The sequence below is a fragment of the Octodon degus genome, unplaced genomic scaffold, assembly GCF_000260255.1.
Source record: "Octodon degus isolate 3935 unplaced genomic scaffold, OctDeg1.0 scaffold00100, whole genome shotgun sequence".
Taxonomy (NCBI): Eukaryota; Metazoa; Chordata; class Mammalia; order Rodentia; family Octodontidae; genus Octodon; species Octodon degus.
The window spans coordinates 3675372-3699939 of NW_004524676.1; the positions used below are offsets into that span (position 1 = coordinate 3675372).

The 24568-nt window shown below is 42.9% G+C and overlaps 1 protein-coding gene across 2 annotated transcripts in view; it reads left to right on the forward strand.

Annotated features, from left to right (window-relative positions):
- Tmem117 (transmembrane protein 117) overlaps positions 1-24568 on the forward strand; it is a 533134-nt gene that overhangs the window by 73103 nt on the left and 435463 nt on the right. For both annotated transcript variants that reach the window (XM_023723617.1, XM_004638584.2), the window contains exon 3: positions 17687-17819. In XM_023723617.1, the coding sequence (XP_023579385.1) occupies positions 17687-17819 (133 nt within the window). The remainder of the gene's footprint in view (positions 1-17686; positions 17820-24568) is intronic.

The following is a 24568-nucleotide window of genomic DNA, read 5'->3' on the forward strand; positions in this document are numbered from 1 at the left end:
TGTCTTCTGCACTTGTTATAGGTGGGCTTGGGTTTGGAGATTGCATTTTGTTCCTTCTCGTTGGCCTTTTGTGTAGCATTGTCTTCTGACCTTTGCTGTAGAGCTTTGGTGCAATTATAACCTCAGCACCTACTGAAGTTCAGGTGCAGATCTACAAAGTTTGGATTTATCCAGCTGTGCCTGGCTTGGGTCTGGCTGCTGTGCTCAGCTCCTTGCTGCTGATCCTCTTGGGAGTGAACCTGTTGTGCCCCTTTGGCAAGATGTTCTGCTTCTGTACTAGCTGGGTGGTTCTGTCCCCTACTCTCTCTGTAGGGATTGCAGCTGCAGGGTTTCACCTCAGGCCTGTATGCCAAGCCTGAGCTGAGTCTGGAGGGGACAAGGTGGGGTAGGGGGGAGAGACAGCTGTCTCACACAATCACCAGGCCTGAGCTAGGACTGGATCTGGGTTTCCCGGAAAGCCACAGAAATTCCTGCTCGGCGGGCGGGGAAGGAGGGGTGCTACGGAGTGGTGGTGGTGGTGGTCCTTCATTTATATCCCCCTTTTTAGTTTACTTTTGTTAGAGATGGGTATTCCATTGCCATTCATATATTGTAGGTGTGTGTGTTCCACAAAGTAATCCAATATAGTTCAGTAGTCTATCACAGTAGTGGGTTATCTGCAGGACTGGCAGTGTCAGAAGTTGTTGATCATGTTTAGAGAAGGTATTATGTTTGCATCTTGTACTATGAATAATTGCTATGAAGACAATGATATGCAGTGTATTAATTATTGTAACTGTCCTACAAACCAGTTTTGAAAAAATGTCCCATTGTTACTTCTTTCTCCATAAAATTAATATAAAAAAGGATATAACTTGAGACCACACTCATAAGTGAACTAAATCAGACCCACATGTGTAAACAAAATACTGTCTCCCCATGTGAGAAAATGAAAGAGTCAATAAAGTCTAAAATGTAGAATAAAAAAAACCATGTACATATATTGAAAAGTTCAATTAAATTAACAATGCTATTTCATAATTAATCTATATATTGATCTTAACTTTAATTAAAGAATGTTTTCTAAGTGTAAAGGAATACAAAATAATGATTAAAAAACAGCATTAGAAATGATACAAACTTTAACTAAACTAAGTAATAGGGATTCAACAATGGTTGCTATATTACATGATGCTATCTTCAAGTTAGCTGTTCACATTACCAGGTACAAACATGTAAGATTTGTTTAAAGAAAAACAAAACAAAATGATAACAAGTTATAAGAAATTCAAAAGAGGAAGAAAAAAATCAGAGGAAAAAAATTAAGTATTAATTTCTCCTTCTAATAGACCAGCAGCAGTCAACAATGCAGTTATCCAAATTATTCTGCATATGAAGGGAAAAAGATATACTTAGGTGTATGTGCATTGTGTTATTTTTATTCTCCAGACTTTGAAGATCTATGTATAAGTTTTCAGAGTAAGTTGAGAGCTTAAAGTTAGTTATTGCTCTGTGACAGAAAACTCAGTGGCTTAAAGTAAGAACAAGCATTTGTAGCCACCCACAGTTTCTCGGTGGTAGGAGCCAGGGAGCGGCCTGGCTGCCATTGGCTTGGGGTGGCCCTTGGGTTGCTGTCAGCATGTTGTCTAGGCCTGTGGTCATCTAAGGCCTGTCTGGAAAGTGCTTCTAGGGTAGGTAGGAGACGCTGCCTGTGGTGCATGGTGAGTTGGTTACTTGCCTTTTTTTTTTTTTTTTTTTTTTTTTACAAAGTATGTGTCACACAAAATGTAATAATTGACAAAACTACCAATCTTGTCTCTTAATCTAATACACGTTATTTAGAAGTCTGCAGATCTTTTTAGGGGAACTCAAATTAATGCTTTGTAACTCTTAAGTAATTGCTTGTAGTTTATTTGCCTTTTTTTTTTTTTTTTTTTTTTTGGTACCTGGAATCAAACTCGGTACCTTATGCTTGGCAGGTTGGTCCTTATGCTGCTGAGACATTCCCCAGCCTGTTACTTGCTTTTGGCTGGAGCCCTCAGATGGTCTCATGTGGACTCTTCTGTGGGGTGATGTCGTTGTCCTTGCGGCGCGATAGCTCATTTCCCCCAGAGCGATCATTGCACAAGACAAAGATGGAGACTTGAGTAACTTTTGCAAGCTGAAGTCACTTCAGCAGTGCTCTGGCTATCCCTAGGGCCACTCAGAATCCAGTGGAGGAGGAGGCGTGGTCAGCAAGAGGTCAGTGATAAGATGCTGTTATATTTTGTTAGCATTTTGTTAAGAACTTCAGCATCTGTGTTCATCAGCGTTCTTGGGCTGCTGTTTGCTTTTTTCTTTTTGGAGGAACCTGGGGTAGAACTCAGGCCCTTGCACTTGCCAGGGAAGTGCTTATTTCTAGACCATCTCCCTGGCCCTTGGGCTGCTGTTTTCTTCTTTTGTTGTGTTTTCTTTGTCTGGTTTTCCAACAAAGTGAGGATTGCTTACAGAAAAAGTTTGGAAGGTGTTTTGGCTACTTCTCTTGTTGCTGAGAAAGCATACCTGACGCCCAGAGTGAAAGGAGGAAGCGGACGCTGCAGCTCAGTTAGTGCAGGCTTTCGCTCTCAGCTGGTCAGCTCCAAGGCGGGCTGGCATGGCCCAGGGCTCTGCGGAGGACAAGTAGCTCGGGGTGCGCAGAGGGCAGGGGAGCAGCAACGCAGTGAAGAGGCAGCAAGTGACAGCTGCAGCCACGCTCCGTCCCTCTGTCCCGGCTGCTCTGCGTGCCCTCAAGGCACATGCCCTCAGGGACGGCAGCACTCACACCTGGGCGGGGAGCTGCCTGCACCCCGGCATCCTGCCATCCATCCCAACATCGTGTCCATCTCAACATCCTTAGCCCACCATCATGTACCTTACCCAGCCACCTCTGAAAGACCTCACTGCAACCTCATGAGGCTTTGCAGGGATAGCTACATGCACGCCATGACAGAAGGCTCCTCGCTATTCCTCTGGAATGGTCTGAGAGGTCTTTGGAAACATGGTCTGAGTGATCTCGGAGATCCATGGAGCTATTGAAGCGCATAGTGTATGACCGATTTTGAGTTTTTAGCATGCATTAGAAGAGAATATCTGGGGCCGGGGAGATGACTCAGTACAAGTGCTTCCCTGGCAAGCACAAGGGTCTGAGTTCAATCCCCGGTTCCGAGAAAAAAAAAAAAAAGAATATCTTTTTTCTAACTATTGCATGCCAGATTCAAAATAAAGGCCATTAAGGCAAATTTTAGTCATACTATTCAAAAATATTATTTCTTTGTTAAGTTTTTGTCTTTATTTTGATCTTCATGATCTGGCAGTAAGTAAAAGCATAGTAAAATCTCACACTGCAATGGTAGATTCCTTGATTCTTCCCTGTAATTGTCTCCATTATGCTTTCTATATTTTGAGTATTTTATCTATTTGTTTAATCTAGCTTATCAATTTAAAATTACTGTAACTACCTGGAGAACTCCAATAGTTATTATGGAATGATTTTCTTTATTTCTAATATTTAAAAAATTTAAATTATGTTTTTCTGAAATTAATGCTAGTCCTGAGTTTATCTTGCTTATTTTTATATGACACATAATTTTATCCTAATTACTCAAAAACTTTGGTATTGTTGCACAGGTTTTTTGCAAATAGACTTAAATCTTGTCTTTTGATCAATTTTTTACATTCTATGTTATAATTGTATCTTTTTGAAAAAAATGTATTTGGAGGGCCGGCCAAATAACTCCGTGGATTAAAGCCTGCAAGCAGGCACAGGGGCGGGGTTCAATCCCCTTGCCTGCTGTGCCAGACCCCTCCCCTGGGATATGCTAAAACTGCAATTGAGACTAGGTGTGGTGGCATGTGCCTTAATCCCAGCTCTTGGGAGGCTGTAAACAGGCACATCACTATGAGTTTGATCTAGTAGTGAGACCCTGAACACCCTGCGGACCCTTCCCTAAAATTAAAAAAAAAATGTATTTAGTAGAGGGTCTCACTATGCAGCTGGGGCTCCTAGTGATCCTCCTATTTTCAGCCTCCCCAGCACTGGGATTACAGGCATGTGCCACCATGCTTGATCTCGGTGGCCGGCTCAGTGCACGCAGGGGAACAGGGCTGGCGCAGCATGTGGTGCCGGGGATAGAACCCTGGTCCTGTGCTTGCCTCAGCAGGCGCTTAGTGTGCTGAGCTATCTCTCTGGCCCTACAATTATTGCTTTTAAGTGGCAAGATCAATATATTGCATTTATGTTAGGACCTCAATTTACATTTTTTTGTTTTCCATTTACACAACTTTCTTTTTTTTTTTTTTGTGAATCTACTGAATTTTGTTTATTTATTCCTTTTCTCTTTCCACCCTTATTCCTTTCCCCTACTGCATTCCATAGTTATGCATTTAGTACCTACATGTTAGTGGCTATGCTTGAAATTTTACAATGTACATTTAAAAATGTATCAAATCTATGGTAAATCAATATCTTAATTACTTTCCAATAATCAAACTTCCTTAGAAAATTTTAACTGTGAATAACTTCCTTTTACTTACATGGAATTTTATTCAATATTCTGTTTCTTTTCTAATATCACTAAATTGGCACTTTAATTGTTCTATACACATAATTCTTCTTAAATTTGATGGATTTATTATGTTATTCCCTCACCAACCTCTCTTGCCTGAGATGTTTCTGTCTGAACTTAGATTCGCTCTCCCTCAAGTGTGCCCAGAATTTAAATGAAGTTATATAGGGGTTATACTCTTTGTTTTTGTTTGTTTTCTTTCATTTAAAAAAAAAATCTTTGTGGGCTCAGAATATAGCTCAGTGGTATAAGTGCCTTCCTGGCAAGTGCAAAGTCCCAAGTTCAATCCCCAGTATAAAAAGTAAATAAATAAAAAATGAAAAAATGAAAGAGATTGAAAAAAACCTTTGTGATAGTTGTTTTTAATTGAAATACATATTGCATTTTCACTTATGCAAATAGTATGTTTGGGTTTAACTTTATCATTTTATGGTTGTACTATTTTCTGATTTGATTTATATTTCTTTTGTTCTTTTTCCCCTTTTTGCTTTTCTGTGGATAAGTCAGATGATCTTGTGTTTTATTTGCCCCCCCCCCCCGCTTTTCCACGTGATTCATCCTTGCATTCACTTAGTGGCTATTCTGGAAAGTCAGGTGTACCCATGGACTTGCTCAAACCTGCCTTGAGCTGCTGTTGACGGCGTTCTCCTCCTCACGCCCTCCTTTCAGCTGCTTTCTTGTTAGTATGTGTTTACACCATAATCCCAGTCACTGTAGGCAGCTGGCACATGCATGCGTCACGGCCTGTGAGTCACTTTTGCTGTCTTGTCCCTGCCCTTCCTCTCTCTCCCTCCTGCCTGTCTCCTGTTTTTATCATGACCTCAAATTCCATGTGCTGCGTCTTAAAATATATTGCTTTTTATTTTTTACCGCCTTATTGAGTAACAATCAAAATGCATGAGTCTCCACACATGCTAGCATGAAGTTTTGTAAGTGTTTACATTGCGTATGTTGTCACCACCGTAAGGACCAGGGCTTCCGCGTGCTTCTCTACTGTCCCGTCTTTCTGTATTTCCAGGCAATTACAGTTCTGCTTAGTTTGTGTTTTCTTTTTTTTAAACCTTATTTATTTATTTATTTATTTAATACAGGTTTTAGCTACACAGCTCAGACTCATAGTGATCCTCCTGTCTCAGCCTCCCCAGTGCTGGGATTACAGGCCTGCGCCACCACACCTGGTTTTGGGGCTGGCACAGTGCACTCAGGGTTCTGGGGCCAGCATGGCATGTGGTATCGGGGATTGAACCTGGGTCTTTGTGCTTATCAGGCAGGTGCTTAGACCACTGAACTACCTCCCCAGCCCTGGTTTGTGTTTTCTAGCAGCATGCTAATAGAATTATATGGTATATACATATGTAAGCACTGTTAAATCTATTGATGATTAATTTGAATTATTATTTTTCTTTTTTTGCAACTTATTAAATACTAGATTACAGTTTTCTGGTAAGATTCTATTTTTTATATATGTTCTTGAATATATTACTCATTGTAGTTGTCTCAGTTACTCTTTTCTCATTGCTGGGACAAAATACCTGGCACCCAGAAATAAGGAAGGAAAGGTTCATTTAGCTCACAGTTTGTGGAGGTTTCAGTCCGTACTCAGCTGGCTCCAAGGCAGAGCGGCACATGGCAGAGGGCAGCAGTGCATGGCAGCGGAAAACAGCAAAACAGCAAGAGCAAGTGGGAGGAGTAGCAGCAACAACAGCAGCAGAGAGCAAGGCTGTCTCCCTTACGTTGAATTCGAGCTGTGCACCCCAGGACGGGTGTAGCACTCACACCGATAACCCTAGTACTGGATCATGAATTAATCACAAACTCTAGAAGCTGCCCCATGACTGCATGAGGCTTTGGGGGGACAGCTAGACACAAACCATAACAGTGGTTATATTAACGTCTACATCTTGCAATACCATGTTTGCATCATTTAGTTTGCTTATATACTTTTTCTCAGTATTTTCTCTTTCTTCCTTGCATAATTTTTATTGAACATTCGATAAAATATGTCAAGCATTGTAAAAATTCATGATGAGAAAACGTTCCTAGAAAAAAGTTAATTTTCTCCTGTCATGTAAATAGAAACTGGATTTCAGGCGTGCTTTGTAGTGTACGTATCAATGCATACTAATTGTACACACTGATGGGATTGACTGGTATTTTCGTACACGGTGGACTGGGCGCTGCTGGTCCATCCATCTCTCTTCCTGCCTCCTCTCCCAGCCCCATCCTCTGCACAGTCCTTCCTGGCCCTCTTCTACTTTCTCTGTTTTCACACATGAGAGAAAACATGTGGTACTTGTTATTCTGTGTTCTGTGTATTTTTCTTAGCACAACGGCCTCCAATTCTAATTTATTTAAATGACTGAATTTCATTTGTATGGCTGGAAACTACACCATTGTGTGTAGGTACCACGTGCTCTTTGTCCTCCCTCCTGTGGACGGGCACCTTGGCTGATTCCCTATCTTGGATGTTGTGAATCATGCATGATAAATGAGCGTGGAGGGGTCGCATGCTGGTTTCATTTCCTTCAGACTCGTGCTGAACCATGCAGTAGCTGGTAGTTTTATTTTTGTTCTTCTAAGGAACGTTTACACTCTTTTCCACAGTGATTGTATTAAGAGACAGTGCCACCAATTGTGTGGAAAGCTTCCTCTGACTTGTGTAGTCTTTCGTTTGCCCTTGTGTGATGTGGAACTTCATGTACATAATTTAACGCCTGGACATTCCCTGGAGTTCTACTCTGATGTAGTCGTGTAAAGCTCCACCTCGGTTTCCTCAGCATCCGGAGACTGCAGAAATGTGTGTGGAGCTTTTCTCCTGCAGCCGCCGCTCCCCACTTGAGCTTCCCTCTCACCTACACAGTGTAGGAGTCAGAAGATGCTCTCTGAGAAATTGTGCTGGAAGTTTGAGAGAATCTTCCGGTTTCTGACACATGTTCCCCATGGCCTTGTTGCATTGTAGCCTTGGATTGCAGGTTTTGCCTGTGGCCGGGTGCCGCAGCCTCACGCTCTCAGCACTGTCTTCCATAAAGTACCCCTGCAGTCCTGACAGGCAGCAGACCCGATAGGCCGTGGAACGAATCGGGCTCCTGGCAGTGCATGTGCTTCTTCCCGAAGGCTGGACCCTGCCGGTCTTGACTGCTTTGCGCTTTTCATGGTTTCCCACAGCTGTCTTCTGAATGCTCAGTGCTCGGCAACTTCGTTCGGATTCAGTTCTGGGCTTTGAGTTACTTCCCGCAGGCACGCGGAAGCACTGTCTTTTGACATCCCTTGTTGCTGCTGGGGAGTCTTTTGTTCCTTTGATTATTGTTCACTTAAAGTAATTTGTCTTCACTGTCTGATTTTAAGATCTTTGTCTTTTTAGATAAGAGAGCTGTCTAATTCCGTATCTTGTCTCTGGAGTGAGTTTCCTGGTGACAAAGTGGGCAGAGGGAGTCAGGCAGTCTGGGGACTCCTTGCACTGCAGAGGCAGAGGAGGGATCAGGTGGAGGCGAAGACAGCCAGCATCTGTAGAGCCGGGAACCAGAGGAAAGCGAGGCGAGGGATGAGTGTTGAGCTGAGCCGACCAGCACAGGCGTGTGAGGAGCCACTCAGGCTGGGCAGACGGACCCAGAAGCAGCCCAGGGAGACTGCATCCCAGGGGAGAGAGCACACTCGGTCCTTCATGGCACGCTGGGCAGCGTCCTCAGAAGGGCAGTAGTGCGAGAAGGGCTCAAGGCTTCTGTCGTCCTCCTGCCTTACAGTGCTTAAAAGGCTCAATAAGCTGAACTATTTCTGAGCAACTTAAATGCATTCCATGAAGACCCCCAGAATAATTACAGGAATGTAAAATAGCCAGCACCTAGAAAGTAAAAACTCACGTTGTCGGGCATCGAGTGGAGAAAATTATCAGAAACATGCAGAATATGCCTCTTAGTAAGGAAAATAGATCTCTAGGGTAACCCAGTAATCTTCGTATAGTTAGCAGACAAAGATGTCAAAAATTAAAACTGTGTATCAATAAATTTGAGAAGAATGCCTAAGACACACAACAGATTTAGACTACTTTATATTTGATAATTTAGTATCCAAAGCCTTTGGATTATTTCAACACTTTATTTGCTGTTTCCATCAGCTTCTACTTAAGGTAACATTTCTTTTAATGTTTGATGAATTTTTCTTTTGCGTTTATCTTTTAAATAATATAATCTCTCTGCATTCTGAGGACTTAAATTAGGCTTGCTTTTTCTCCAGAGAGTATTTGATTTTGCTAAATTTGGAGTCCTGGAGGTTTTTTACTTTTGAGACAACTTCACATTCTTGGGAAGATCCTGATTTACTCTGAGAGACTCAGCTTCAGCTCTTCGACCTTGGAGTACCTCCAGGCTTAGTTTTATTTCCTAAGTTTTCTCATGGGCTTTTGGCCTCAAAGTACAGCTGAAGTAGAGATTGTGAGGCCACTTGCTGCTGTTCTTTCAGTGCTTATCTCACTGTTCTTCCTGCTTCCTAACTCCTGACTTCCATGAAAAGTATTTGTTGGTTGTGTTTGTCTTAGCTGCCTTTATTTGCAGTGTGTAGTACTGGTCATGCTTGTAACAGGCACCAAACAAATATATAGCAAATGAATTTTCTAATTATGAAAATATTATCAACTAAGATTTCCCGTATGGGCTACTACCGTAGACATTAAAAACCTATAGTATTTAAAATCGTAAAGTTTTAAAAAAATCTTTGGAGTTTAAATAAAATAGAATAAGTGGCTACAATAACTATATAAAATAATTTATTACATTTTTAATAAAAATTCTTTGGTAGTCTTATTTACTTTGATTTAGAAGACTGATTTTTTCAGGATTCCATACTTCTTTTTACTGCAATTGAAGTAAAACATCTTTTTGGGGAGTTGCATCTTTATTTTAATTTTACTGTATGTAAGCTTAAGTAATATTTCCAGAATTGCCCAAAAGATCCTTACTTTTAACTTGAGTGATAATTGATAGGTTTTTCCTAACTCATCTAGAAATGTTTCAACTAGACTTATGTGGAAAGGATGGGTCGTTTCAACTGTTTGTGCCTCAGTTTCCCTTTTTAAAATAGAGGACGTGAGACATTACTGTAGGGACTTACTGGACGCTTAAGGACCGCGGCAACTGAAGTGAGCATCCTTCTGTATTGATACTAATAATCATGCGCATTTCTGTATTAGGACTTTTAACAAGTATTTGCTAAATGTATAAATGGAATGCAGAGAGAAACTCAGCGCGCTTCCGAGCAGCAGGCGCCAGTCAGAGTTAGAGGAAGCCGTGAGTGGCGCCAAGTTCAGGCTGCAAGAAGAGTACGGGCGACCTGAGCACCCGGGAACAGCGGAGGGAACGCTGGGCTGTGGCTGGCAGGCAGAGGCTTTTTTTTTTTTTTTTTTACACTATTTTAAAAAGAAAGAAAAAAAATTCAAAACAAGATAATTGGAGAATGACAATAATGAATGCATATTCTACAGTGTGTAGTAACTCAAGGTTTAAGATACAGTCATGAGATGTTGTCCAAACAATATTAGCACAAATCCTTTCACTGAACTAAGAAAAACTAGCAGTGTAACTATCTTAACTGTCGTGTGTGTGTGTGTATATATTTTTTTTCTTCCTTTCCTTCCTTCCTCTCTCTCCCCCTCCCTCCCTCCCTCCTTGTCTCCCTCCTTTTCTCTGTCTCTGTCTCTGTCTCTGTCTCTGTCTCTGTCTCTCTGTCTCTCTCTCTCTCTCTCTCTCTCTCTCTCTCTCTCTTCCCCTTCCTAGCTAGGACAGACTCATGACCTCTTAGTCTTCCCATTGTCTTTATTTGGGAGAGCGGAGACCCCCTTCTTCCTACCCTGCCCCGGGTCAGTCACTGGCACTCAAACCTTGCAATGGACCAAATTGCTCAAAACCGTGGAAACAACTCGAGGGGAATCACCTCGATAATTTCACTTTTCCTTTTTAGTTGGATTAATATAACATCTGAAATTAAATGAAGACTTATTTTTATGAGTGTATTATTATTCTTCAAAATTGGTATCCATATAATGATGAAGATGTAGTAATTCTACTAATACTAGTAGAAATATTTGTTTCTTTTAATGGGTAAGGTTAAAAATACTTTTTAAAAAATGAACATTCTTTTAAATTAGCAGATATTGAGCTAAGCATTCACTGACACAACACACCATCAATTCCCACACTTGGACTGGACCTAAACAGCTGTGTATCAGTCCCCCTCGGGTCTATCATGTGGCCATTCCTTGTGTCTGCGCTGAACCTACTTCCTGCCTGGAGAGTCCACGCTACAAGCTCTTTTGGATTATATTCCAATATGCATGTAAGGAGCACCATGATCTCGGGAGGGTCACGTCCGACTTGTGTTCCGAGGCACACGGGATGTACGAGGTAGTTGTACAGGAAAGGAAGGACGAGGACCCCACGCAGTGCTGACAAGTATGGTCACACAGAAGACCCCAGCCTGCGTGGGCTTGGAAACATAGAGGGAAGCAAGGAGTAGGGAGAGAGACGCAAGCGTGGGTCAAATACGTGATGCCTTGTGCACCACAATGAAGAGCGGGGATTTTATACAGGGAGGGAGAGGGGAAGGCTTTAAAAATTTTTTTTTAAAGTTTTTGTTAGTACCTGTTGGCAGTCCACCATGCTTACATTGGTCACAGGGAGTTGGTGCGTGCGCATGACACATTTTCATTCTCCGCTTTTCCTCTTGATCTCCCTCCCTTTGGAAGATTTTAAATAAATGAAGGAAGGATGCGACCACATTTGTGTTTCATCTGTGGGTTTTTTTTTTTTTTTTTGCGGAACTGGGGATTGAACTCAGGGCCTTGGGCTTGCCAGGAAAGCCCTTATTCCGCTGAGCCATCTCCCCAGCCCCATAGAAAGAGTTGGGACGGGGGCGCGAACCGGTGACCTCCCGCTCTAGAGCCCGGCGCGGAAACCGCTTCGCCAGGTCACCACCTTGTGTTTCATCTGTTTGCTCTAGCAGAGATGTGCAAGGTGAGTTCAAGAAGGCAAAGACTGAAGTAGAGAAAGATGGGTCGGGTCGCTGCTGTGGTCTCAGCACGAGATAGTGAGAGCGTGCGGTTGCGAGAGGGGTGTGGCCGTAGGGACGTGAAATGAGAGGACGGTGGGTGGAAGGGAGTGGTGCGTAGAAAGGAAAAATCAAGAATGAGTTCCACCTTGAGGTATTTTGCAAATGCTGAGATAGTAAGTTCAGAAGTAGGTGTGGGTTTGGGTGAAAGAGGCTGGGTTAGAAACGAGCATATTGTGTGTTGGTGCAGTGCATGGGGGTATTGACTTTGTTTTTGGACAGAGTTTGATTTGCCAGGAGGACATACAGGAGGACAGTGGGCAGGTGATACTCAGGAGAAAAGTTTTGTACTGGAGACACTGGATGTTAAAACTGTGACAGTGCGTGAGGTCATGCAGTGCTGTGATAAAGACAAGATGGAGGACGGAGCACTGGGATGTCATGGGGAGCCAGAGGGAAGGAGAGAGGCCTATGGTGGTGCCTGGAAATAGCCAGGAAGATAGGAAAAAAATAAGGTGCGTTTGGTGATAAGGTTGCCAACAAAATAGTCAGAGGACATATCAGATGTCCAGATGGCTAGTAAGTTAAAGGTCACTGTGTGTCTGCTACCAGAGTTGCAGTGGTAGAGATCATTACTGCCCGCCTCCACAGCTTCAGTACAGTGTTGTGTGGGCGAATAAGGCAGGTCTCAGTGACTGGGTGTGAGCGTTAACCTCTCATGAAGTCTGTGAAGAAGACAAGGGTAGTGGATGACGGTCCAAGAATGTGAGGTCAATTGAATGTAGTTTTTAGGGTTAAGACTTTTTTTTAAAAAAATGTATCTAGTACATGGTCTGCAGGCTCTCACTACACAGATTAGGCTCATAGTGATCCTCCCGTTTTCAGCCTCCCAAGTGCTGGGGTTAGAGGTGCGTGCCACCGCGCCCAGTCTCAATCACCATCTCAGTGCACCCCAGGGGCGGGGCTGGCACAGCACACTGGGGATCAGACCTGGTCCCTAAGCCTGCCTAAGCAGGCGCTTTCATCCGCTGAGCTATCTGGCTGGCCCTTAGGGTTAAGACTTTTGAAAAGGAGTGAAAAAATGAGGAAGGGGAGAGATTGGATACACAAAGGGAACAACTTCCTGATGAGGGAGTTGTAAAAAAGAATTGACAAGAACCAGGAAAAATATTAATGAATTAAACACGCAGCACTTAGACAATGTTGACTTGAAGGTCGTGCTGGGGTAGTGGCTTTGCGACCCAGTCCGATCAGTTGGCTTCCACAATAGTTCACCAAAACTGTAGCTCTGAATTGGGTTGAAGTTTTGTGGGGGTGATGTAATGGGTACAGGGTGTACAGGAACAAAGATGTTGGGAGGAGAAGGTCTGATGCCAAAATAGAAGCTTCCTGCTAATAGAGGAATAGGGTCAGGAGACGGCTAGCTCGTAAATGGGGAACATATAGAGGGACGGGCAAGCGTAAAGTTCTGAGGGGCCCTCTGGGACCCCGTGGGTAGGGCTAGTAGCAGGCTGCTGTAGAAGGAGTTTCACACAGTGAAGGGGTTCTGTCTGTCTGCTGTATCACTCACCTGGCATCTGGTGGACAGTGATAGCTGTAGTAACAAAAACCTTCAAGGTACAAGCTGATGAGATCAATTGAATTTCTCATCCATTTAATTCTCCTAACTTGACAGACTTCGGTTCCCCAAGCAGTGATTCCGAGACTTAGGGGACGTCCACAGGCGGCTCCATCTCCTTTAGTTCCATGTTTGGCCATCACAGTGGGGCAGAGAACTGATTTTGCGTGGCTGTCGGAGTGGAGCATGACACATTGAATTAGCTTTCATTGCTTTGGGTGGGCCTGATTGTTCAGGACCCGAAAGAGCCCGGATAGAACAAGCCCATGCCTCTCTAGAAATGCAAGGGTTAAAAGCATCCATTCTTTTTTTTTGTCCCTCTCAGGACGCCTTAAGGGCAGGTCTGGTAAGGCATAAGCATCTGGGGATCGAACCACAGAATTCTGAGCCTGACTGCTTTGCTTAAGCAGGTACTTAAACAACTGAGCTAATGGGCAGGCCCCCTAATGGGCGTCCATTCTTTTATGGACAAAAATTAAGACACATTCCTTAGGCTCTCTAGGTTACAGACCACAGAGGACGTGCATATGTGTGTGTGTGGAGAAGGCTGCTCGGATGGGAAGCCAGCCCAAAGGAAATGCTGCTGCGGGATGCTGGGGTCAAGCCTGGTGATGGTGGCTATGCGCGGGGTCCAGCCTTATAGTCCTTGCTTCTCTCCTGTGAAACTAAAGACTGCATTAAAAAAATTAATTATATGTAGAAAATTGATTACATTTTGCTTAGGGAATAAACATGAAAAAAGAAACTAAGAAAGCTAATACAGAAAGGCTTATGGTAATATAAACTGGCTTTGGTTTTTGTTGTTGTTGTTATTGGTGGCAGTAAACATCCTCACTGGTGTGTGCAGAATCCCTTGTGCTAACTTGAAGTTTTGACTACCCAAACTTTAAATACCTGCAGTTGCCATTTTTTGTTCTATATGGGAAGAGCCCAGTCTTCCGCGGAGACTCGGGGCGCAAAACTTGAGTATGCTTGGTATCGTCCTGAGGAAACGGCCCTTCGTTTGTCCTTTTCTGTTTCCTAATCGGGGTCTTATCTGTAATGCAACATTTTTCCTTCTAAATTAAATTAATCTCACTCTGAGTTTCTGTTTACAAAGCAGAGCAGAGAGTACAATGTTAGTATTTTCTCAGCTTGCCGGGTCAGAATTGTACCTATCACAGGTGGTGAAATTGAAAATTGTTTCTGGCCGGGTCAGAAATGTGCCTTTTTCTTAGAGATGCCTGTTATTTCTACTGATCTGTAAAAACTGTTTTCACCCAAGTTTTCTCCTGATATTCATCTACTGGAAAGTGATATAAAATTCCGAATTCTGTGACCGTACGAAGATGCTTTATACCACGAGTCCTCTTTACCTACAGGTACCATATCCACAGGATCAATCAACCCTGGACTGAAAATATTTGAAAAAAACTGTGTCTGTACTGACAATGTACAGGGTTTTAGTGGTCACTGTCTCATAGGCATTACAGTCTTTATGTAGTGTTTATGTTTTGTTAAATGTATACGTCATCTATGGATGACTTAAAGACTATGGGAGGATGGGAGGATGTAGGTGTGTTCTATACCACCCTGTACCATTTTATATGAGACAGTATTGATGACCTTGGGCACCCATGAAGGGGTTGGGAGCTGACTCTGCAGATAGTGAGAGACAGCTGTAACTTATCGTCCAACCCAGAGGCCTTGGAAAGGAGAGGGCCACTGTTGATAATTCTGCAGTGGTAATAGTTGTCACCCACCACTGGCCTGGGCAAGCAACACGTACGGTCATCTAACAGGGCAGAGACTGCGTTTTCACGTGACACCGTCAGCCAGCCCGAGGGCTCTTGGCTTGATTAGACTGCGTGGCAAGGTCATTTGTCAGAGCAGTCAGCTGATGGCCGTCTGTGTGTGCGAGTTGCAGCACTCGCTGGCCTGTCACCGAGTCAGCCTAGAGGTTTAGCTTATACGGTCCTTCTCATAACGTGATTTGCCTGAAATTTGGCTTGTGGGGATTTTTACAATGTGATTTAACTCAATAATCAAGTCTCACCAGTTCCAGTGTTAATATATTATACTACTATTTTGTGCTTTTTCAGTGAATTTCAAGCCATGTTAACCTGGCATTTTTTTTTTTTTTCTAATGACTGTAATGGCTGAAATTAGTGCCAGACCGTGAGCTTGGTAGTGACAACATGAGAGCTACTGTCACATCTCTTTCTACTCCATTTGCGTTATTTCAGCCAGTGAACAATTAATTCACAAATGTTTTATTCACAGAGCACTTTAAATCACCAGAATCATTATTTGATTCTTAAAATACACCCAATTAGAAAAATTTTTGACATGTGCAAGTTACGAAAGAAACTCACATTTAGACTTAGAGGAGCTTTAATTGCAAGTCTTTGTGGTTCTTCATTATCAACTACTGAGCTAAACAAGCAGGTCTGGGTTTAGTGCTAAAGGAACCCAGACAGTGTCTATGAATCTAAAAAAAAAAAAAACCTTTTTATTAGATACCCAAATGAAGGTTGATTTAGATCCGTATCTTGCTTATCTCCTGTTTTGCTCACAGATGTTACATTCGCCTCCTAGAATTTGTCTGGTGTGTAATAGGCACACATTAAATATTTGTTCACTTAATGAATGAATTGTTCTTTATAGTTTGCTTTAAGGTATTTATGTCACGTATTTTTGCTCACAAACATTTCATGCTTACTATCTACTGATCCCAGGATTTCTGACGGTGTGTCATGTGGAGGCTTAGACGGCCCTGGATTTCCATAATTAGTTTTAATTTTGTGTGAAAATCAAACAAAATTGGATAACAAAAGAATAAGAGAGTAAGAATAGTTAAAGCTCTGTGTATCATTATCTTCAAAATACTTCCTTGAATCCAGTAATCATGTTCTATAATCTTGACATTTGAGGTTCTAGTGGCGCTTGTGTTAGTAGAGTTTCCTAATTTTTTTTTTTTTTGGGGGGGGTTACACAGTCACATTCCTCTGACTGTCCTGTCTGCTTTTTTTGTTCTTCTGCACAGGTCGAGAAAGCCAGGTGATGTCACCCAAATTGCCTTGTCTTGGTTCATCTATAGTTTTAGCTAGAATAATGTTTCTGTTAGCGTGGTGTCCAAGTGACATCTAATGTGCTCTTTAAGTAAAAGTGAAATCTAATGGAAAGTCCGATAGCTAAACGACTATTGCTTCCTGTGCTCAGGAAGTTACTGGAGATGGACCATGTATCCCCAGGGAGGCCATTTCCAGATGGAAATACATATGTGCTTTTCATAACTTTTATATCCTTAAAATGGTAATACTTTCTCTAGTGAAAAATTTTATTATACAATTTTAGCTCTACTCTTAATTGTAGTTCCTACATCTATATTGTTTTTCTTATTATTTAGACATGCAGAGATGGAGATAGCCGTACTAGAGAAAACTTGCCTTGGGAGAAGCCAGAGTGACATGTCCTGAATTTTTTGCCCTCATAGTATTTCCTCCTCTCCTTTGTCTCTTCTAGCTCGTCCCGTTCCCTCATTCTGTTTCATTCTAGATCTTCCTTATATCATCATTTCCTTCCTTTATCAAAAATCAAAGTATTTGGGGGCTGGGGAGATAGCTCCATTTTCTCTCACAGTGGTCTAAGCACCTGCCGGGCCGGCACAGGGACCCAGGTTCGATCCCTGGTACCGCGTGCTGTGCCACAATCATGGGTGCGCCATGCCGGGCACCAAAACTGGGCGTGGTGGTGCAAGTCTGTAATCCCAGTGCTGGGCGTGGTGGTGCAAGTCTGTAATCCCAGCGCTGAGGAGGCTGAGACAGGAGGATCACTATGAATCTGAACTGCAAAGCGAGACCTGTATCAAATACATAAAAAGATAAATAAATAATTTTAAAAATTAAAATATTTCTCTGGATTAATTCTAATCCTAGTAATTTTTAGAGTAAGGAATGTTTTTTATCAAAGCATTTGCATTTTAACATTGCCTTTAACTTTAGCATTTTCTACGCGAAATGTGATTGTTAGCGTTCAGGGTGAAAGTTGCGTCCCACCAGGAGCAGTGCCGGCCTTCGCGACTTGCTCGTCTGTGCCTTCACAGGTCCAGACTAGGCTAGCTAGGAGCGTGGCTGGCCCGTCTGTGTCTTGTGACAAAGCCATTTGTCACCACTTGCTTTCAGTATTTTCATTATGAACCAAAAATGTATTTATGAAAAAGAATGGAAAGTAGTGCCACTCTAGTTCATCTTACTTTCACGCCAGAACAATGAGCAAGCTCGTGTGACAGGAGGCTGCTGTGGGTGTTAGGCTGGAGCGTTTATTTACAGAAGCGCAAAGAAGACGTAGTGTAGTGGTTTCCCCCAGAAGACAGACCTGTGGAAGAGGACTCAGAATGCAGCAGGAAAATGGAGATTGACTAAGACAAAGCGTAGAGGTGTGAATGTTGGATTGCATTGGACACTGACTTCTAATAATGTTTGTATTTCAGGTCAGTTGCTCCGGTTAAAAATGTTTCGAGAGGATCACGGGTCATGGATGACAATGTTCTTCAGCACGATTCTCTTTCTCTTCATTTTCTCTCACATATACAACACAATTCTTCTGATGGATGGCAACATGGGGTAGGTTATCTCTCCCTTTTCTTCTGTGGTGAGTGTTATACTTGAAGCTAACATGGCTATAACCAGAACTGTTTGGTGTGTAGTAAGAAAATCTCCTTTACAAATATTCTACCCTACATAGGGATAATTTGTGAGCTTTTCTTTTTCTTTTTTTATGATACCAGGGATTGAACTCAGTACCTTGTGCTTGCCAGGCAAGCACTTATTCCACTGAGCTACTTCCCCAGCCCCGTGCTTTTCTTACTTAAGGCATATCTCATTGCAGGATGCCTATAGCATTTTGAGGTACTCAGATTTTTGTTCCTTATACTTTAGGACTTTCCTGTGGGGTCGTTTGAGGGCAAGTGCTAATTCTCTTGTAGAACAGAAAGTGTAATAATCAGGAAGCTTGCTGACTTGTTTGTATTATCTAATTAGTAGATCAAGGTTATGGGGAAAGTCTCTGGGGTGGCAGTTCCATTGATCTACCATGCTTCATGAAATAAAAGCATTTGGATATTGGTAGCATTAATTTTTACTTTTCTGGTAGTCTCAGTTGAGATACCTTTGTTATACATGGATCAGTGTAAAAGTTAGCTGCCCTGAATTAAATGCTACTTTGTGATCCATACTTATCAAAGTATCATAGCTTGCAGGTATGCTAATGTGTAGACTTTAGATTTTTTAAAAATTTAACCTACTTCTTTGATTCTATAATAACATGTGAGAATTGGTCTCTCAGTAGCATTTCCTTTAGGCCGGCTCTCAGTACGTGGTGAGGGAAGCATAGAAAGATGGGCGAAGCCTACAGCATTAAGAACTCAGTCAGTGGTCGCAATAAACCACCTTATATATTTGTTGTGCAGTGAAATAGTTACTGAAGGCTTTGTTCTGCCTTCTCCAATAGATGGGCATGCTGGGTAATAACCTCTCCTTGTCACTGTGAGGATGAGGAGGATTATTGTCCCTTTCTAGAGTGTGCAGCTGTTTTGGTGTCAGACCTAGATTTTGGCCACCAATGTTCAAAATTTTGTCCCCTCATTAAAGAGATGAATAATAAAAAGAAAGTTATTTCATAAGTTTTATACTTTAGTCCATAAGAACAAGTGGTAAATTTGACAATGGGATTTTTAGATCAGATGCGCTGGCCTTGCTATTCTTTTTTGTAAATATTTTTGGGTACTTAGGATGCTGCCACTAAGATGGGGTCTGTGTAGATGTGGAGTTACGAACTCTCTCCTGAGCTACTCAGAGTATGCTGAGCCTGTGAGCCTGCAGTGCCTGAGTGGGTAAAGACGGGGGCCGCAGCAAGGGCTCTCTGGGAAGTCTTGCACTGTCGGGGTCCTGGGACAAGAGGGAAGGGATGACCCATCTAAAATTATATTTTTATAAGCTGTTGGTAGATTAATATGTAGTATTTGAAGTATATTCTTTGCCCATGAGTTCACTTTTCATGTGATTTATTTGTATTTTTATATGGAGTGACTGAGGTCTGTGTTAACTGGAGATGCTTATTCCATGTAAGAAGCAGATTTCAAAGCAGCAAGGTGAGTGTGGTAGTAGATAATCTCCTGCTCACTAAAACACTCAGCAGCTAATAATAAAAATAATCTTAGTAAGAACAGTTATGAAGTGCTTAGTATGAGATATGAACTGTCACAAATCTCATGCTAATCCTAGGCAATAGGTTTTTTTTTTTTTTTATCATCTCCATTTTATAGTTCAAGAAACTGAGTACCAGAGATTCTGCTACACGCCCAAGGTTCTGTTCTGCGTGAATCTCCTTTTCAGACAATACTAGAGGAGTTGCACTCCTGAACAGTGGGCTGTAGTAGCAGGGCACACCGAAAGGCCAGCGTGGACCTGGAAGACGGCTCATGCTGTCGCTTACTCACCATTGCCCACTAGCCTTTCTCTACGTGCTGAGCATGCAAACTGCACTCTAAAATGGAAAGAACTACAAGATAGGTTAGTTTACAATTTAGGTGTAGGATCTTAAATCTTTATATAGTTTTCTTCAAAGCCTAAATAGAGTATTACAGGCTCTTAGGTAACAAACTCCAGCAATTTGTCTCGTCTTAGCTGGAAAAATCTCTTTTCCTGAAAGAATGTCTTAAAGTTGTTACTTTTTTAAAAAAAAAAAAATCTAAAGCAATGGATAAATTATTCAGTCTCAGGGATAAAAAAATAAATCATTTATGAAAAATATGTGACTTTTATGATAGACATTATGTGAACTGTTGAACACTTCAAAGTAGAGACATAAACTTGGAGGGAAACCAGTTCTTTGTGTGATTGGATCAGTTATACTTCTGGGGTCTTCCTGGACACACGTTCTCCGAGCCATTGCTTCCATAAAATGATGAAACAGATGGGTTTTAAGAACAGTGAGCACACACATATCTCAGCTGGGTGGGTTTCTGTTGGGAGTACATGGTTCTTTATACTGACTCTGATTTGCACTGAGGACATAGATCAGTTCTTGTTTATGGATCTTCCTTGGAATATCGGGTCTTACCATTCCCAGAAGTGTTTCAGCAATTTCCAGAGATAGCTAGACCTGTGTCCGTGCATTTCAGGACTCATGTCCACACCGGCAGAGGGAAGGACAAGAATGAGTTGTGAGTGGCTATGAAGTTTCAGGATACGTGGGAATCCCATGTTTCTTTGTTACAGAGAGCAGAATCCCTAGGTTTATTTCGACCACAACCAGACTCAGGTAGAACTGGCTTGGCAAGAGTCAAGTAGGGTGGCCTTGGTCGTAGCTGTGTCTAGGTGTCCACTCAGAGTCCCTTGCACTCATAGATGGGCTTTTCAGAGCTGACTGGATCTAGGGCATCTGACAGTACTGGGACGAAGGCTGTGTGTGGTACTCAAGGAGTCCACTCAGTGGAGATAGATCGCTCTGTGTATGGATAACGGAAGCCCGCACCCTTGGTGGAACCAGTCAGTAGTCTTAAAGCCTGGACAAAACAGAAAGGGCGGGAAGGTGGGCTTGCCCTGCTGCTGTTGCTTCGCTGACTCTTGCCTGCTTGCCGTGGACTGCTTCTCCTCTGTGTTCTCCCCTGGTCCGCCACCTAAATCGGAGCCATATGCCTGTGGATGGAAGCCTCTATGAACCATGAGCTGAAATAAACCTCTTCTCCTTTAACTTAGGGGTGTTGAGCATTTTGTCTCAGCAACAAGAAAAGTAGCTAAGACAGATTTAGGTACCCAGAGTGAGGTTATTGTGGGGACACTAATGGGGCATGTGGTTCAGAAGCCCGTGGAATCGCCTTATGGGAGGAGTTTGAGAGGTCGGAGATACCAGCTGAAGAAGCAGCCCTGGAATGCTGTAAGCTGAACTTGATGAGACATCCTGGTCAGAACTCAGAAAAATAGAATGCTGATAAAAATGCAGCCGGTGAAGACCACGCTCAGACAGTTTCAGTTTGCAACAAGGGCTTCACTGGGTATGGGACTCTGGACGGTGCTCTGGCAGAACATTCGTTTGCATTTTGATCTTGTTCAGAGACTTCGCACGGGATTGAGCTTAAGAGCAGTGGACTAATTACTCTTGCAAAAGAAAATTCAACGCAATGTATTGTTGTAGTGGAATGGCTATTGCTCAAAACTGCAGATATGTGTTGAAAATACAGAGCAAAGAGCCTGCAGAATGATTTGAAATGTTTTGAGTTTCACTACAGGGGAAGGTCTGATATAGTTTCAGACTAGAAACGTGGAGCAGAGGAGAACTTGGTTGCTGAGAAGGAACAAGAAAATAGGAAAGATGGCTCGAGGACATCACAAGGACTAGCAGGTCTCCAGCCTCTGCAGCCACTGAACTGCAAGGGCAAATATTTTTTTGTCTTGAAAAGAGAGCACTAGAGTGCTGTGTCTCAGAGTGGCGGTGGCCTAATGAAGTTTGGTCTCAGAATTTGCTCCACACAGCTCAGGAGTCCAAGTCTTTGCCCCTTACATCCTGGAGAGAAGGCGGCCTGGCTACTGCTGCATCTGGCAGCAGGCTTTGGCGCCATCCACGTGGTGCTGGTTTTAAGTGGATGCAGAACGCAGTAGTTGAGAGGCCAGCAAGGCTTCCACCAGATTTCAGAAGAAGGCCCGAGAGGCCAGGCAGTGTGCTCCCGAGAGGGCAGTGTGTGAAGCTGGGAGCGTGAAGCCCAGGGTGCAGCCGAGCCCCCAGAAGGTTGCAGAAGCCAGAATTGTCTGAGAAAAACTGCAAGATTTCTTCCTGTTTCAGATTCTTGCATCTCCCTGGAGCTCCTGAACAATTAGGAGACTCTCTTAATAAGGTGAGCCATTTGCTCCCTTTTTGCCTTGATGTCTGCACCCTTTGGTTGGTCGGAGGCTTTTTCTTTTCACCACAATCACTGTAATGTGCCTTTCAATCTGAAGAGCCAGCACTCTGAGGTGGACAGCACTACCGCAGAATCTGCTGGGCCTGACAAAGTAGAGTTTTGGCTTTGTTTTTAAAGTAGTAAGTATCCATTTTCACCTAATTGTGCTGTTTATTTCTTGGAAGAGAAAGGGGAAAATACTTGCTGCTACAAAAGGGAGCAAATCAACTGCGCTGTTTTAGAAGAGGGTTAGGTTGTAGCTGCCGTATGATTTTCACACAGCACAACACACCCTGAAGAAGTGAGACATTAATAGGGAAGAAACACGAAACCATTTTTCCCACAGTGGAGTTCGACTTGGTTAACAATGATTTGAAATGAATTTTCTGATTCTTTTTGTGTTCAGGCAGGTGTCTTAAAGCCAATATATTTATCTCTGTTTGGTAGACGTGAAGGTAGATGCGTTCTAGAGTCCAGGTGGAGGACTTTACAGGCCAGACACCAAGGAGATCCCCAAGGGCTTGGCAGGATTTTCAGTTTGGGCAGGCTTCAAACACTTTTTGAAGTTGTCTTTCTGAGGAAGGATTTCCTGTAATGTAAATTTTATAGCATCTGTCATATAAAACTTTCATTTAGGAAAGGCTTGCTTGGTCTCTTCCGATAACCTCATCTTCCAAGGGATGAAGCCTGGGTGATGTGAAACAAGCGCGCAGGTCCTCTGGCCAGCCTACGCGTATTCTGAAACCAGCCACTTGATGGCAGCAGACGGCGTGTTTTCAGCGCTGATTGATTCAGTCCAGGATTTTTGTCCTGGTCTTGCAAGAAGGGATCCTTTCCCTTTCTGAGTTTCTTAAAGTTACTGCTCAATCACGCATCTCTTTTGGGTTAAGGAACTTTTTGAAGGAACCCCAATGCTAGCGTTGGTGGGATAGTGGTGAGCATCGCTGCCTTCCAAGAAACCCCAATGTCAAGCTATACAATAACCCTATTTTGAGATGTCCTTGACCCTTACGTTATATTCTGGTACAAGCTTAAAGAGCAGTATATATACACACTCTCGTGCGTGCACTTACGTGTTTAGAGACTTATTCCAGCATGACAGTGGTAACTACTGTGCTTAGCAATGAGGAAATCAGACACAGAAAAATTCATCTGTGAAGTCGAATAAGTTTCCAAAAACTCTGCCATAGTTAGGCTGATGTTTCCTTGTGTTAATCACTAGACCATTTTATCATTCTTTTTTTTTTTTTTTATTGTGTGTGTGTGTTTCAGTAAGGGTCTACAGGGTCTCACTATGTAGATTGGACTCCAGTGACCTGCCTGTTTACAGCTTCCCAAGAGCTGGGATTACAGGCGTGTGCCACCACTCCCAGCCACCATGCCCAGTCTCAGTCGCTGTCTCAGCACACCCCGGGGGTGGGGCTGGCACGGCACCCCAGGGACATTTTGTCATTCTTGTACTAAGTTTTTCCAAAGAATTTTTGCAAATATTAATTGATGCCACATTAATATATGGTATTACAGAGAAAGAACTTGAGAACTAGGATAAAGTGGCACCAATGATTTTGACAGTATGTGGTGTGTTGGTGTTTGTATTTATGACCCCAGTGAAATGAAGGTATGAATTTGCTGGCGGGTGTAACGAGAATAGTTTTGTCTCACCCTCCTGCTTCCTTTCTGATAAATTTGAATAATACGGAGGATTCATGTGGCTTCGTGTGGTGACTTCCCTTATTGACACAGACAACTGGACGTGCAGGTGGTAGGAGAGAAATGTTGGTGTGGGCCTTTTCTAAGATCTGAAGTACATGCTTCTGATCCAAGGATGAAAAGGCAAAGCAGAGGGAGATGGGCCTCGCCGTGCAGGGCTGGCTGACACCGCTCGAGATCGAATGAGTCTTTGAGAGTCGAGGCACACAGCTGACCTGAGTCTCGGCCTCAGAAGCTCGTGTGTTTATCCCCATTTCTGGAAGATTGAGTCCACCTGTGTGTCACGCAGCATATCAGAAGATGCCTTCTGACTCATAGCTCCAGTTTCTATTAACAGAAGTGGAGCTTTCACCACTTCTCCCTGGGCTGCTGAATTACCTTTTAATGGGAAAATTCAGGGTGAGCTCAGGGCAGTGCTTTTTTTTTTTTTTTTTTAAAAAACTTTGTCTAAGTTCTCACTTCTTGAAATCTTTAGCAATGTTTTCAGATCCCTTACCTGAACTTTTCTCCTTTTTCTCTTGCTGTTAAAGCTGACACACAGTAATTCCTCAGATTTGTGGAGTAGTTGTATGGTGTTGACACACAGTCACCACTGCCCCAGTAGCAGGACAGAGATGAACGTTGCTGCGGTGAAGACCCACGGTGTCCGTGTGCTGCTCCTAAGGTGCAGAACCGCCATTGGGCTGCGCACACGAGGCTGAATGCAGATTCTGTTGCAGTGGTGCT